We start from the raw sequence: 14,143 nt of genomic DNA on the forward strand, positions 1-14,143 counted from the left end.
AAACAAGGCTCCTGGGTACAAAAACTGGTTATAATAGAAAACAGCTACATGTGAGGGGTAACAAAAACAACAAAAAATTCTGTGTTACTAAATACAGTCAGAACACTGCTCTTAAGTGGGCCAAATGTTAGGTGACAAAAAGCTATAGGCTTGTTATTCAAATGGAGAAAGAATGAGGCTTCAATACTAAGTTAATTTCCAGACAGGGTAAGTTACCCAAGAAATTTGAGGAAGTTACACAAGAAATCGGCAAAACAATAACATACTTTTTTAACCATGTTTTCTTGTTGGGATTCAAGAAATTCAAGCAGTTCTGCCCTTGTAGAATTGTTCCATATCAAATAGGGGTTCTCTGTATTGCTGTTAAGCATCTTCAAAATCTAGGAGACAGAATACGTTTTGTAACATTTACAAAAAAAAATATTGAAGTTATCATTTATTAAAATTGTCTATTACACTTAGAACTAGATGCCTTAAGTATAATGGAACTCAATAATAAGGATCTCAATAATTCTAACCAGTTTGTTAATATCCATTTTGCAGCTGAGAAAAATCAAGGCTAAGAGCTATCAAATTATTTGCCCCAGTCTCACAACCCTTAAGTGGTGAAATTAGGATTCAAATTTGAGTCTGACTTCACATTCTTAACATTGGCTCTGCTTTGGTGAAAACTATACAAGGTATTTTGTGTTAAAGCATTTAATAACCACTCTGTTAATATAAGCTTAAGAAGAATCATACCATACTGCCTTTACGCATATTATTTGAAAACAAAATCTAAGACTTTATGAAGCATACGCCTAGAAAGGGAAATAAAATTTAGGGGCAGAGAATCAGTTCAGGTTTTCTTGGCCAAGTCCTGGGTCAAAGCTGCATGAAGTAGTTCTGCAGACATAGCTTGTGACTGCTGAGCTATCCACTGTGCTTTCCCTTTGTTTAGCGCTCCTCGATCGTCAGTGTACCTACACACAGGCATCTGACTCTCTTCTACATGTTTTAGTAAAAATTTTTTACATTTTACATTTACAGAGCTATACAACAGGGGGAAAGCAGAGGGCTATTACCTCCATCTTATACAAAGATATCCAAGTTTTGTTTTCAAAACATTTACTAGTTAACTAAAATGACTGAAAAATTACATCATCAGGAAAACTAAAACTTTGAGAACTGGCAGTTTAAAATAACCATTTTATTAAATCCAGATGGTGTTCAAGCCAAGATTTTGAAATGCTACTTTTTTCCTTTTTTTTTTCTGTAGTAGTTAATCAAAAACTTGCTAGTACCATATTTCCCCGAAAATAGGACCTAACCGGGAAATAAGCCCCAACATAATTCTTTAGGATGACATCACCTGAACATAAGCCCTAATGCATCTTTTGGAGCAAACCTTAATATAAAACTGGGCCTTATTTTCGAGAAAACAAGGTATTTCTAGAAAGAATGTTTTCAGTCAGCAAAACCCACCACATTGGTAAACACAAAAGTCCAGAAAAAGAACGAAGATCAAAAGTGACATCTAAAGGTCTTCCCCTTTATTCAGGGGCACTAAAAAACAATGTTCTACACTAAAAAACACTCAATCAGATTGGATTAAAAAGCACATAAGCTGTTTATAAATTCTAAAAATACATTTGGAACCGTAAGGACTTTTTCCTTACAAAAGTATTAGAAAATCATTACAGAACACAGAATAATATAAAAATAGTCTAAAATTCTGCCATTCAAAAATAAATACAATTAACACATTGGTATAGATCTAGTCACCCTTTTGGTTTTTTAATACCAAAAATGGGATTTAACCTTTACACTTGAAACATTTTAAACATCTTTTCATGTCTTTAAATGCACCTTTACAATTTGAGGCTTCATGGTATTCTAGTTAACGGATTTCTACAGATTAACTCTCTAATGCTACATTCTTCTATTGTTGGTCAGTGATCCTCACAAAAGAGGCCACAGAGAGAGGCTGGGAGATCTGCCAGGGTCATACTTTTGTCATGAATGCCTATGTGTGTATGTGCATGAATTTACTTTTAGGATTTCAAACCTAAGTCTAAATAAGTTACAGTTTATAAGAATCAGCTAAAACATAGACTCTGGGTCTCCTGACGCCCAGTCCCCTGCCGTTGTGAAACACCATCCCAACTTCACTCTCCTGTCCCGCCCCTTCGTGACCAAAGGTTGGTAAGAATTATGGTGGGCTCCACAACTGAGAAACATGAAGTTAATTTACCCTTACAGAAAGACTGGACTTGCAGAGATGGTACCAGGAGCATCAATCTGAACTTATTGAACAATCTGAACAATAAATTGAACGTTTTGGTTGAGAACAAGCATGTGAACATTTTCAATTTTTAGGTTTCCTACAGCAATCAACATTGCTGTGTTCCTGTACTATATAAAGGATCCTGAAATATTCATTACAAGCCAGGCTCCCTCTGAAGCACATACCTCAGTAGCGCTAACCACAGCAAGTTTTCTAGCAACATAGGGTGTCAGCATGCCAGCTAAACTTTTCCTTATGGTCGGATTTTCTGGGGTTGCTTGTTCTTCAGGCAGATACCCCCCAAGACGACTGAGAGCATGGACACTCAGTTTTGCAAGGCTGTTGGCTACTTCCTGTTTAAAAATAAAAATCAAGACATTAAACTAGATCTGTTATCTTAAACAGATAACAATACCTTTATGGAATCAAACTGTCTGGAATATATTTAAGAAGCAGAGTGCAAACAAACAAACAAAGGCACACAAGTCCCCAACATTGATGTCAGAGAGTTTATGAACTAGAGCTTATTCTTTTATTCATACGAAAGACCATCAGAATCTACATACTCACTTATACCAATACAATATCTTGTCGATAACTGGAAGAAGCACATTTGGGAGTGTGTGTGTGTGTGTGTGTGTGTGTGTGTGTGTGTGTGTGTGTGTAGGGAGGTCAGGGGAGAGGCAGGTGGATTTGACTGCTAGAGGCACATACTAACAATGTAAGTAATGAATGACAGTGAATAGGAAAGGAGAAAAAGTATCTGTAAAAATCAGGTGAGTACTCAACAGTTAGCCCACAGCATCACTGTATTTCCCTGGGCTACAAAAGCATCATTTCGCAATCATAAACGTGACTCTGAGTAATCAAGAAAAGATTAAGTTATGCCTAGTATACGCTACTGCAAACTCCCTTGCCTTGAATTCTTCCAGCAGAAATGCCTAAACACTGCTTAGGGGCTTACAGAGCAATACACTTACTTATCTTGAAAAACAGTTTATGCCTTGGGGGTTCTGGATAGCTGGAGGTTTGCTTCGCATTAACCTATGGTTTGGGTTCAAATTTAATATTAAAGCAGTGTTCAAGTTACCTGCTGATTTGTTTCTTCACTTTTCTGAATGCCACTCTCTTCCAGTGTGTAGTCATAATTAAACAGATAACCAAGCAGATGCCACAAAATTCCAGCCTGAAACAGGTGGGTCTGTAGCCAGAAATCCACAGCAAAAGAACTCACACATTCTACCCCAAGTGCGGCCACCCGTGGAATACTCTGAGAATAAGAATGATGGCATTAATGACAGGGTTAAAAATAAGCTCCCAAGAGAAACTGGATATGAATGTATATCAAGCTGGTTACCTTATTGTGCAAAATGTTTACCTCCTCTTATATTTTCATTTCCAATTTAAATCTGAATCCTATATCCTTAAGCTTAAAATTAAAAGTGATTCTGACAAAATACAGAATTACTATATTCGAGGGTAGTGTTCAAAGACTTGGGAATAGTTTTCTTCGTTTCACTTCTTGAATTTTTAATTTTTAAAAATAGTGACAAGTCATTAATAGTAACTCACATGCCAGTGAACTTAAGTTTATCAGTATCTTTAGTGCAGGTGTACATATTCACTTCTTTGTATCAGAGTTTGCATTCTTACCAAATACTTCTACGGACACAAGTAAATATAGTTGAGGAATATTTTCATCATGTCTTATGTCTTCTAGATACCTTAGTCCAGGATCAGCACCTCAATCCTGTTCTATTCCAATACAACTCTCATTCTGCCCAGTTATCTAAGAAATCTCTCTTCAAACAGTAAGCTCTCAGATCCTACAGCCTTCCCCACGAGGCTTGATTGTTTCAGGTTTTATGTATTTAGATTTAGTCATCTTCTCTCTTCCTTCCCTGCTTTTCTTCTAATGTTCAGATGAGACGCACTTCCCTTTAAATATGTCACTAGTCTCATTCTTTATGGGCCAGCTTAGAAACAAAATTCTTCATTTATAGCAAGGCATCTATGAAAAATGCTTTTAGAGACCCAGATAATTTACTTAAAAATAATTTTGGGAAAACAACTTATTTGTAAATTGGAGACTGGATACTTGGTAAGAAAACTAATCGCTGATTCTATCCAGAAAGCTGTGAAGATGAACTCTACCTTGCCAAAGTACAGCACCCGACAGAGGTCCTTGATGATACCAGGCATCTCTGTGATCTTCTCTCGGCATTCTTCAAACTGAGCGGCGACACTATAGCATTTGCTTACGTGTCCACAGACCTGCAGACAACACGACAGAGCAAATGAAGAGTCACATGTGCATTGCTTACTGAAGACAGCAGGAATCAAATCAGCAGCGATTCATAAATAATGCTTAACGGTATAAATGATGCTCCAAAATGAAACAGTATTTCTATTAAATCACTAGTATTTCTGGTTAAGATTTCCTATGGATGCAAGGTTGGCACACCATGGCACTTGGGCCAAATTGACCTGGGCCTGTCTTTATATGACCAGGGAGCTAAGAATGGTTTTTACGTTTTTCAAGAGTTGCTAAAAAAAAATAAAAATAAAAAACCCCACAAAAATATGTAATAGAGACTGTACATAGCCTGAAAACCTCAAATATTTACTCTCTGGCCCTTTATAAAAAAAAGTTCGCTGATCTCTGGATTAAAGTATTTTTGTCCAGCTTATTAACAGTGTGGAATCAGAATTCTATTTCTGTATTGCACTTTAAAATAGAGGATGAAACTCAAAAAACCTGTACTGAATTGTTTTTTTATATTCTAAATTTTGTTGGCATAAACAAAGGGCTACATAAAAAGATGCATTCTGCAATGATCTCAATGAATTTCTAATGGGTTTTCTATCAAAGAATTTAACTACTATAACCATAGCAGAAAATAAGCCAATTAAAACATGAGGGATGGTGGAGGGAGGCAGAGAAGGAAATTAGGGAAGGGCATGGAAGATAAGTGGAACAAGAATGGCAAAATGGCAAATATTTGTCAAAACATTTGTCAAAATGTCAAAATGTCAAACTGGGTAACAGGGACATAAGGGTTCATTATACTATTCTCTACTTTAAAAAAAATGAAGTCAATAGATCACAAATGATTTAGTGCAGTGGTTCTTAAAAGTGTGATATATAAACCATCAATATCACCTGGGAATTTGATTAAAAAAAGCATATTCTCGGGCCCCCACCCTAGACCCACTGAATCAGAAACTCTGTGGGCCGGGAATGGGGAAGTGAGTTCAGCAAACCATGTTTTAATGAGCTCTCCAAGTGGTTCTCATAGATGTTAAAGTCTGAACTATGCGTCTAGTGTAATTTTCTTAGAACCGTATGTTTCAGCCTCACCTGTACGGACATGTCACTTGGTTTACTAGAACGATTCAAGACAGACACACAGCGACTAAATGCCTCTTGTAATACCTGCAGAGAAAGAAGTCAGCCATTATGTCTCCATTCTGACTTGATGTCTGAAAAGCCTTTCTGGTAGGAATAAAATTTAGTAACTTTTAATGTCAGATACTTGGTAAGTAAATGTTTGCTCAATTAACATTTGTTAAATAAACAAGTAAACAAAGGATTCCTGCAAGTTTCTTTTTAAGTACTCCCAATAGACTACTTTGTAAGCAATATTAAGTTTACCATTTTTTAATGCAATACTCGTCAATTCACATTATGAAATAAAGCTCCATTTCTATCTTTAATTTTGGTACCAGAATATGGGGAATATATCGTCGTTGTCTGTTGGAATAAATTAAATTATATCAACTGAATTTGTACTTGTTGAATTCTTTATTGTCAAGAGTCACGCAATATGACTAAACTAGCTTCCAGGTAAGAACAAAGGTCATTCCCTATTACCTCAATTCCATTCTCCCTTCTGAGCTCTTCAGCATTAAGGGCTGAGCAGTTGACAGTATGGAAAGCCAGCTCTACAGCAGCAGGCAACAATGGTGATTCTTTTGAGAAAAGGAAGTCATCTGAAGTTTCCATTGTTATAGTCCTAATCAGCATGGGGTATCCTGCATATTTATAAGGCTGTAACTCTGAAATAACCAAAGGGAAGTGTTGGGAAAACAACAAACAAAACAAAAACTGATCATGCCAAGGTTTTAAGTTAATTTGATACTATGTTCAACTATGTTGCCTTTAAAAAATGATAAAATATTCAACATCTGAAATGCCTCCTCATTCTATTAGGTTGGTACAAAAGTAATTGTGGTTTAAAATGTTAAAAATTGCAAAACCCTCAATTACTTTTGCACCAACCTAATAGCTTATAAAAAGAAATCAAGTACAAATCCCTTGGATCTTTTCTTTCCTAGCAAACTTGCTTGGTTGATTTCTCTAAAATGTTTCCACTAATAAAAGAGTATTTTCTGGTAGATTAACTGAACTTAATATGTAGTGGTTTTGATCCTTTGCAGAATATTTACTTTCTATGATGTCTGTGTGATCTTTGTTAACTTTTCACCTGATCATAGACAGCAAGCCATTGCCAAGGCACCAGAGTGTATTAACAATCATGATATTCATACCTCTTTGTAAAGAAGAGATAATGAGAGACATTTGATTTAAATGAGTGAATATTTTATATACTACTTTCTGAATAAACAAGTATATTTTCTTCTTATTTCACCAGTTATCGTAAAATAAACATTTGAAAACAGTGAATATAATTTGTTACTAGAAATACAAAACAGAAATATGAACTGTAACTGGTTAGCTCCATGCTTTGATAAGTAAATCTAAAAGTGAAAGCTGAAATGTGGAGGTACCAAATTGCTGTTATTTTTCTCCTTTTTTAACACTAATCTATAAGGCAGGAATATGCAAATTAATCGGCTGTGATTTTATAATTAACTCTATAATCCCACTTGAAATCAGCATAAAGCTTTTGCCTTTTGAGGGCGACCAATAATCTGCTTTAAATTAACTCATTTCTAAAATGGCTTAAGAAAAAAAAAAGCCCCTTGAAATTGGTCCCAGTAGTCCTAACACATACATATACATGTGATAAGAAAGAAAAGTGAATTAATTTTGAGTCCTATCAGATCAGGTCCCTACCCCAGAACTCACTGGGTATAAACCGCCCTGGGAAAAGTGGAAGACACAGCTTGAAAAAACATTCTGACCTTGACATCAAACCAATGGTGAGCCACAACTGCACCTTGTGGCTAGTATTGTGATCAGTCATTAAAAAAAAACACACAAACCAATAGTTTGAAGGATGACTTTAAACTCTTTCTGATTAGTAATAAATGCCATATAACTAAATACTTCCAAATGTGTTGTGGTCAATTCATATGCAAAAGTGAATCAATTAATCATTACTCTCTAATAACCCAATTGCTAGATTCCCATGCTGTCCCCTCCAATTCATACTTAAATTGCAACTCCACTTGTTTTCAATTACCCAGCAGTCCTCCTGCTTATCTCAGATCCCCACTGTCCTCTCTTCTTTTTCTCCCAACATCATTCTACTGAGCAAATGATCTCCCACTTCGTGTGGTAAGCCAAGTTCAGTTCCCAAGCCAATGGACACCAGCCATATTGAACCTAACTCCCCACCACAAAGTCTTAAAAGTTTTCAACATACTCCCAGCTTTTTGGCTGCTACTGTTAGGTCTACCGCAAATAGTCCTCCAAACATACTAGAAATTCCCAATAACCTGGCACACTGCAATCACAACTATTTCATTTGTAACAGTTATTTTTCAAACTGAGGATTCTGAGAGCTACCATAGGAAAAAGAGGGTGTGAAGAGAGGTATATGAGAAGTATATGATTTGAAAAGTTTCTATTGCTTTTTAAAGACCAGAACACTCGTGGCATTTTCAACCTTCACAGACTTTTGGAGTCATGATAGGCAGTCTTTCCATATGTGATTTAAGAACATTAAATGATCCTTAGATTCCAGAAACATTTCAGATCTCATTTAATATGTTTGCTGCTAAAGCTAAACACAAAAACTAATCAAGACCCTCCAAGGAATGGAAATGTCCTTCAGGAAGGAATAATGAAACCTTGGTGGAAATGCAAAACATTGAAAACACAGCTAAGAAGTGGGAGGTATAAAACCAACAACATTTTGGGCTTTCCTATGGAAAACTACTCTTTTGCTGTATTTAAAAGGTGATTCCAAGAGTTTGCAATAATAATTATAAATCTATTCAAGTCTGAGGTAGAAACAAGTAACATGGCAGAATTAGCTGGAAAGTAAATTAAAATTTGAGAATATATGCTTTACCTTCTTTATGACGGTTGAAGAGGATACTCTGTGTTTTCAGAATTAAAATTATATTCTCTGGATCTGGTCCGTCCACTATTTTTGCTGATTTGGTACATAAAAATTCATATGCTTTACTTACTTTTTCAAACATATCCTGTAGTAACCGAAGATAATTAACTTTTAATTTGGAATATTTGAAATCACAACTTAAAACAGAACACAAATGGTTTGTATTTTATCAATAACTTCTTCAGCTATTATTTTGTTTTGCTTTTCTACAATGAGGAATTCATTCCAACTGTCATCTAGCTGCTATACTTTTAAGGTAAAACTTTTTTCCTTCAAATAGCTATACAATGATCTCAACACCATTTACTGGAAGTTTCTTGGTTTACTGGTTTATACCATAAATATCATATTAAACTCATACACATTAGAGACAGTTTCTAAGTTGTTATAAAAATAATTATATGCTCTGTTTATTGAGTACTGTAATAATTACTGTTTATTGAGTACTGTAGCAGGTACTGTGCTAAGTGCTTTACATACATTATTTCATTTAATCCTCAAAACAGAATGTGAGGTGTTAACCATTATTCTCATTTTTTTTAGATGATGTTAAATTACTTCCCTAAGGTTAAATTGCTTCCCTGGTGATAGAGCTAGGACACCCAGATATGATTCCTAAATCCGTGCTCATAAACTACTACCCTATATTATGCTCCTTGGTCTATATGTTGATTTTTGTGCCAGTATCGTATTGTTTTACTGTTATAGCTTTATGGAATGTTATAATATCTGGTAGGTTAAGTCTAGCAATTTAATACAGATTTCAAAATTTCTTCCTATCTTGACTGTTTTCTCTCCCAGATGAAACTGAATTGCTAAAAATTTCTCAAAAATATCGTAGTCTGCTGATTTAAAATGTCTTCAACATATAAAAGCAGCATCTTTTCAATATTTTCTTCCCATTCAAGAATATTGTCTCTAAAAACAACACTGAACTTGAAAATCAGTGGAAATTATTCCAAGTTTCTAGCAATTGAGTATTAATCCTAGTTTTAATGGTTCTTATTTCATTTCATCTTTTATGAATTTCCACTGGTATTTTCCAGGAGGAAACTGGAAGAGGCAGGATTGGGAATGCTGGCAGCAGATGACTTTAAGTCTGAACCAAAATTTCTGCTTTTTCAGTTAGAGTGATGTGAAGTTGGATATAATTAGAAAAAAATAAATTACCCAAAGCAATCTTGATGGCAATGGTATCACCTACAAATGAATTAAATTCACCACATTTCTAACTTTAATTATTCATGTGATTGCTCATTAGAGTTAACTTTCAGACAGACATGGGTAAGGAGAGAGAATAAAATCCCTAAGTTACTAGTAACAATGGCAGTCCTTTTGATATACTGAGGGAGGACCATTCATGCAAAAAACATGGGCACATGGGCTATAAGTTAATTAAACACACACTGGGCATATATTATGAGGCAGATACTGGCACAGAGGATGAATGTATCTTTTCTCTTTCTAAAATAGTAAAAGAGGAAAAGGAAGTCAACCCAAAAGCCCTGATTACAAAGGCATTACATACCCTGCCTTCTGGATTCTTATCAGGATGGTACTTTTGTGCAAGTCTGAAGTAAGCTTTTCTAATCTTGCTCTCATCATGCCTGTTAAATAGGAAAATTGTGTGAATACAGTAAGGTAAAATAAAAAATATTTATAATCATCTAAAATGATATTTTAAGAACCTTCTTTTATTGTACATGATCATATAATAGGTACCAAATTAAATCCAGTTAGACTTAAGTAAGATTATCCTTTCTACGTTATCTTTACATATAAAAGATAAAACCTAAATTTTCCCTATGCAAGGTTATCATTCACTTCCAATTACAAAATCATATTTGAGGTTTGAAGAACTTTTTAAAAACTAGTTTTTCAGAATACCCCTTTGAACTTTATAATTCTAAGTTATTTTAACTATCAGTCTTGCTGAAAATGTACAAATTCAGTCTATACTTAAGAAAATATCTTTGAAACTATTTTTCGCTAACATACCTATTCTACTATAAAACTTTACTGATAAAGTGAATCTGCAGTCTTTTCTAAGCATCTATCATTTAGTGTCCTAAGCATACTGCTATCAAATCTCTTCCCCACGTATGACATCAACTGCAAGAGGCAAGGGGAAGATAATACTGCAAAGAACTCACGGCCCTTGTCCTTGAGGGAGATTGAGCACTTCATAAGCATCATCTATTGACATCGTAGGTGGCTTCTTTTCTACTTCCTTCTTCCAAGCATCAAGAGTATCTTTTAGAAGCTTAACCTTAAAGACAGGAGTAAAATTTGTATCTATTAAAATACAATTATTTCAGAATATAATTTTTAAGTTATAACCTTGTGCTATTTTTATAATTTAAGAAGGCACAAATTAATCTGCTGACTTACCGGGTCTTTAATTGGCCAATCTGGGAACCGGAGTGTATCACAAAGTTGTTTGAGGTAATAAATATTACAAAATAATTCATTTTCTAGTTGTGGATAGTTGATAACTGGGATAGGACAATACTGATAAAGTGCTCTCGTGTTACTCTGAAGACGAGGTGTGAAATCAGCAAGATGAGTGGCAATCTTCTCTATCATGAGACGCCTACAATTATAAAAGCTCTCCAAGCATTAGAAGAGATTGATTTTAAAGAAAAGGTCAAGACAAGTAATCATGCAAGATAATTACATGGATCTTCTTTAGAGTAACTCAATTACTGGCCTCCAGTAAGAGCTCGCAAGAATGTTTCACAGAATATTCTAAGCGTATTGTATAAAAACTCTCAATGGGTATAAAGTTATTCGTGATACCTATCTACAAAGACCATCGAGAAAAAGGCTGACATTACCAGTCTTTCCTATTGAAAAACCAGTCACGAGACAGTCAAATGGTATAAAATCTGCCTGCACAAGAGCCTGGGAACTCAAATTAGCTCCCATCCCAAAGAAGCTCACTGCATGGTATTTATTTAGTTAACTTCCCACAATCTGGAATCTGGCCCTCAGTTAAGCAGAAACTGGATTTGATCAGTACTCAGAGAGCTACATCTTTTAGATGGGGTCTCATTAATCAATCTCAGTAGAAAAATATTACACAGAAAAACTGTTATGAATTTATTCCTACACATTCCCAGTGAAAAATATGACTGTCATACAGAATATATTCAAATTGGTGACTAGCACATGCCAAGCCTATACCTAGCAGAGAAGCCAAATGATAACCAGCAGGTGGCACTGTGCGTGTGAAATCAGCCAAAGGAGAGTGAATAACTAAGATAACCTGCCATCCAGCTGAGGATTGAGCGGTTCTCCACAAGAAGGTAGGCTTGACACTGGGACTATGAGGTACCAAGCCTTTCCTAAACAGAGCCTGTCTGCACATTGACATCTATTTCTGGGCTTCTCCTTTTTCTTGGTCTCCACAGGCTTTTCTTATGGCGTTCCTCTCCTAATCAGGACATTCTTTCGGAATGCTAACCTCCAGATTAAGGTCAAAATGTGCTGGCTACAGAGCTCTCCTTCTAAAATGATTTTGAGTAGCTCTGGTCTGATCCATTGTATGTAGGCATAGTTTTAAATTAGTGGAATACAGTTCTATTTCCAAATCCCAGGAGGTGTGTCTTGATTTTATCCCTATATATTCCATACATACGTATTCACTGCCCCAAATTTTACCAGTTCTACAAATTGATTTAAGAAGCACCAGTGGTAAAATAAAAAAATTAAAACTCTCCCCTTACATAAAGCTCATTCAATCACAGCAGTTTTGTCAAACCATGTTAGAATAGAAAAATGCTTACGGCCTTGTCACTTGTTGTCACTTGATTTGGCACCAGTAACTACTGTAGCTTTAGATTACGCAACTAGTGAAAGCAGTTCTTTTAACACAAGTCAAACCAGATAGAAAGAGGCACAGATAGAAAGTGAGTATCAACTGACTATTTACCTCATTTCACTGCTCCAGATGGCTTCTGGAGTGTCAAATTCTCCAAGGAAAATCTCAGAAAACTTTTCAGGCTCATAATTTTCTAAGTAACAAACCATTGCTTCTGGTAGGATGTGCCCAAGGATACTTCTTTGAAAAATATCTTGTCCTTTTGTCTTTAAACCAAAACAAAATGTAGTCAGAAACACTAAAGCTATCTTTCAATTTTCTGATAAAATTATGGTTAGCAAACACTGAGAAAAGAGAACTGGTAAAAAATTGCTTATATGCTTTGGAAATTTAGATAGAAATATAGCAAAATGTGAAGTGTGTGGTATAAACTCATGGTCTTGGCATGAGCTCAACAGTGGAAGTAACAGCCTCCAGCCCAGCAGCAGCCTTGGCCTCCTCAGGTGTCAGGCGCTGCCAACATTATTTAGGATGACTGGCCTTGGACCGTGTATAACAGGACCGGACAACACAAGAAAGATGTGGCAAAGATTTACATGGATTATTCTGTTACACTGTTGGCTGCAGTTCCCACCTGTACCTGCTTCTGTTTTCAAAAACAAGTAAGTCCAGAAAATCAAGATCTTAAAGAGTCTGTCCTCATGCAGTGTGGCTAGAATTTAGATGGAGAATTTCTATTCAAGGTAATTATAATCAACTATATTAAGAACATCATATTCTCTGGCTGGTCAAAGGGAGTCAGGGTAATGATCATACTTAATCATACTAAATTTTTAAACTCATTTCTTTACCTGATAGAAATAAAATCCTAAAGACTATAAATACTTTTCTTATTTCCTCCTAGGCAAATTAAGGATATTCTCTTTCTCTAGGATATGACAAAAAGATAGGAAAAAACCCAGACATGCTTTTACCACTTAGTGCAAAGAAAAATATGACAATGAGTATTTTCAGGCTTTCTGCTAATAAAAAGTCATAAATTCACTGTCTTAAACTTTTGGGTAAAGAATTGCTCGTTCTATTCTTTAGGATACTATTATTTGGTAATTCCTGTACCCAGAATTCTGCTATACACAAACACTGCTTTGCTGTAATTATTCAAAATATTGTTAGGTGAAATGACATATATGTTTCTCATATTATAAAATTTGAAAAAAGATTACATGCATAGCTACATAGAAAAAAGGGGGGGGGGGAAACAATGTCAAAAATGCCTAAAGCTATATTAAATGGTAGCATTAAAGACAATTTTTAAAAAACTTTTTTATATGCTTATTTTCTATTTGTATAAAGCTGTGAAAATTCCACTGCCACGGGCATCACAGCATTAACATTATTAGATTACTTTCTCGGACTTCACTGGCTTCTCTATTATAACATGCAGATGGGCTAGCATCTACTATCAAAGTGGTATAACATTCTTTGGTTAGTCTCCTAAACAGTGGTGTGGTTTTGATTTATTCTTCTGCTCTCAATAAAATCTAAAAACCAGTTCTCCATGGAAAGCCTAACAAAATTTGAAACACCCTTCAGTTATGTGTTGACAATAAATATCTCTGCAACTGTAGGCATAAAGTTTCAAGGTGTCAAATCTACCTTGATAAATCTCATCTTTTTCTTGATTCCTAATTTTCCTCCTCAGTAAAATAGCAACACTTAGGAACACCTGAAAAGTAGCTT

At 35.3% G+C, this 14,143-nt stretch overlaps 1 protein-coding gene across 3 annotated transcripts in view; it reads right to left on the reverse strand.

Moving 5' to 3' along the window:
* DNAJC13 (DnaJ heat shock protein family (Hsp40) member C13) overlaps window positions 1-14,143 on the reverse strand; it is a 104,463-nt gene that overhangs the window by 22,593 nt on the left and 67,727 nt on the right. For all 3 annotated transcript variants that reach the window (XR_013994871.1, XM_081072010.1, XM_081072009.1), the window contains 11 exons: window positions 12,515-12,669; window positions 10,972-11,173; window positions 10,734-10,849; window positions 10,109-10,187; window positions 8,530-8,665; window positions 6,141-6,325; window positions 5,628-5,702; window positions 4,421-4,540; window positions 3,357-3,536; window positions 2,452-2,619; window positions 267-380 (listed from right to left, as the gene is read on the reverse strand). Coding sequence is in view for 2 of the 3 variants with exons in the window: in XM_081072010.1 (XP_080928136.1) it covers window positions 267-380; window positions 2,452-2,619; window positions 3,357-3,536; window positions 4,421-4,540; window positions 5,628-5,702; window positions 6,141-6,325; window positions 8,530-8,665; window positions 10,109-10,187; window positions 10,734-10,849; window positions 10,972-11,173; window positions 12,515-12,669 (1,530 nt within the window). In the remaining variant the exon portion in view is untranslated. The remainder of the gene's footprint in view (window positions 1-266; window positions 381-2,451; window positions 2,620-3,356; window positions 3,537-4,420; window positions 4,541-5,627; window positions 5,703-6,140; window positions 6,326-8,529; window positions 8,666-10,108; window positions 10,188-10,733; window positions 10,850-10,971; window positions 11,174-12,514; window positions 12,670-14,143) is intronic.

Source organism: Rhinolophus hipposideros (assembly GCF_964194185.1).
Source record: "Rhinolophus hipposideros genome assembly, chromosome: 14".
NCBI lineage: Eukaryota > Metazoa > Chordata > Mammalia > Chiroptera > Rhinolophidae > Rhinolophus > Rhinolophus hipposideros.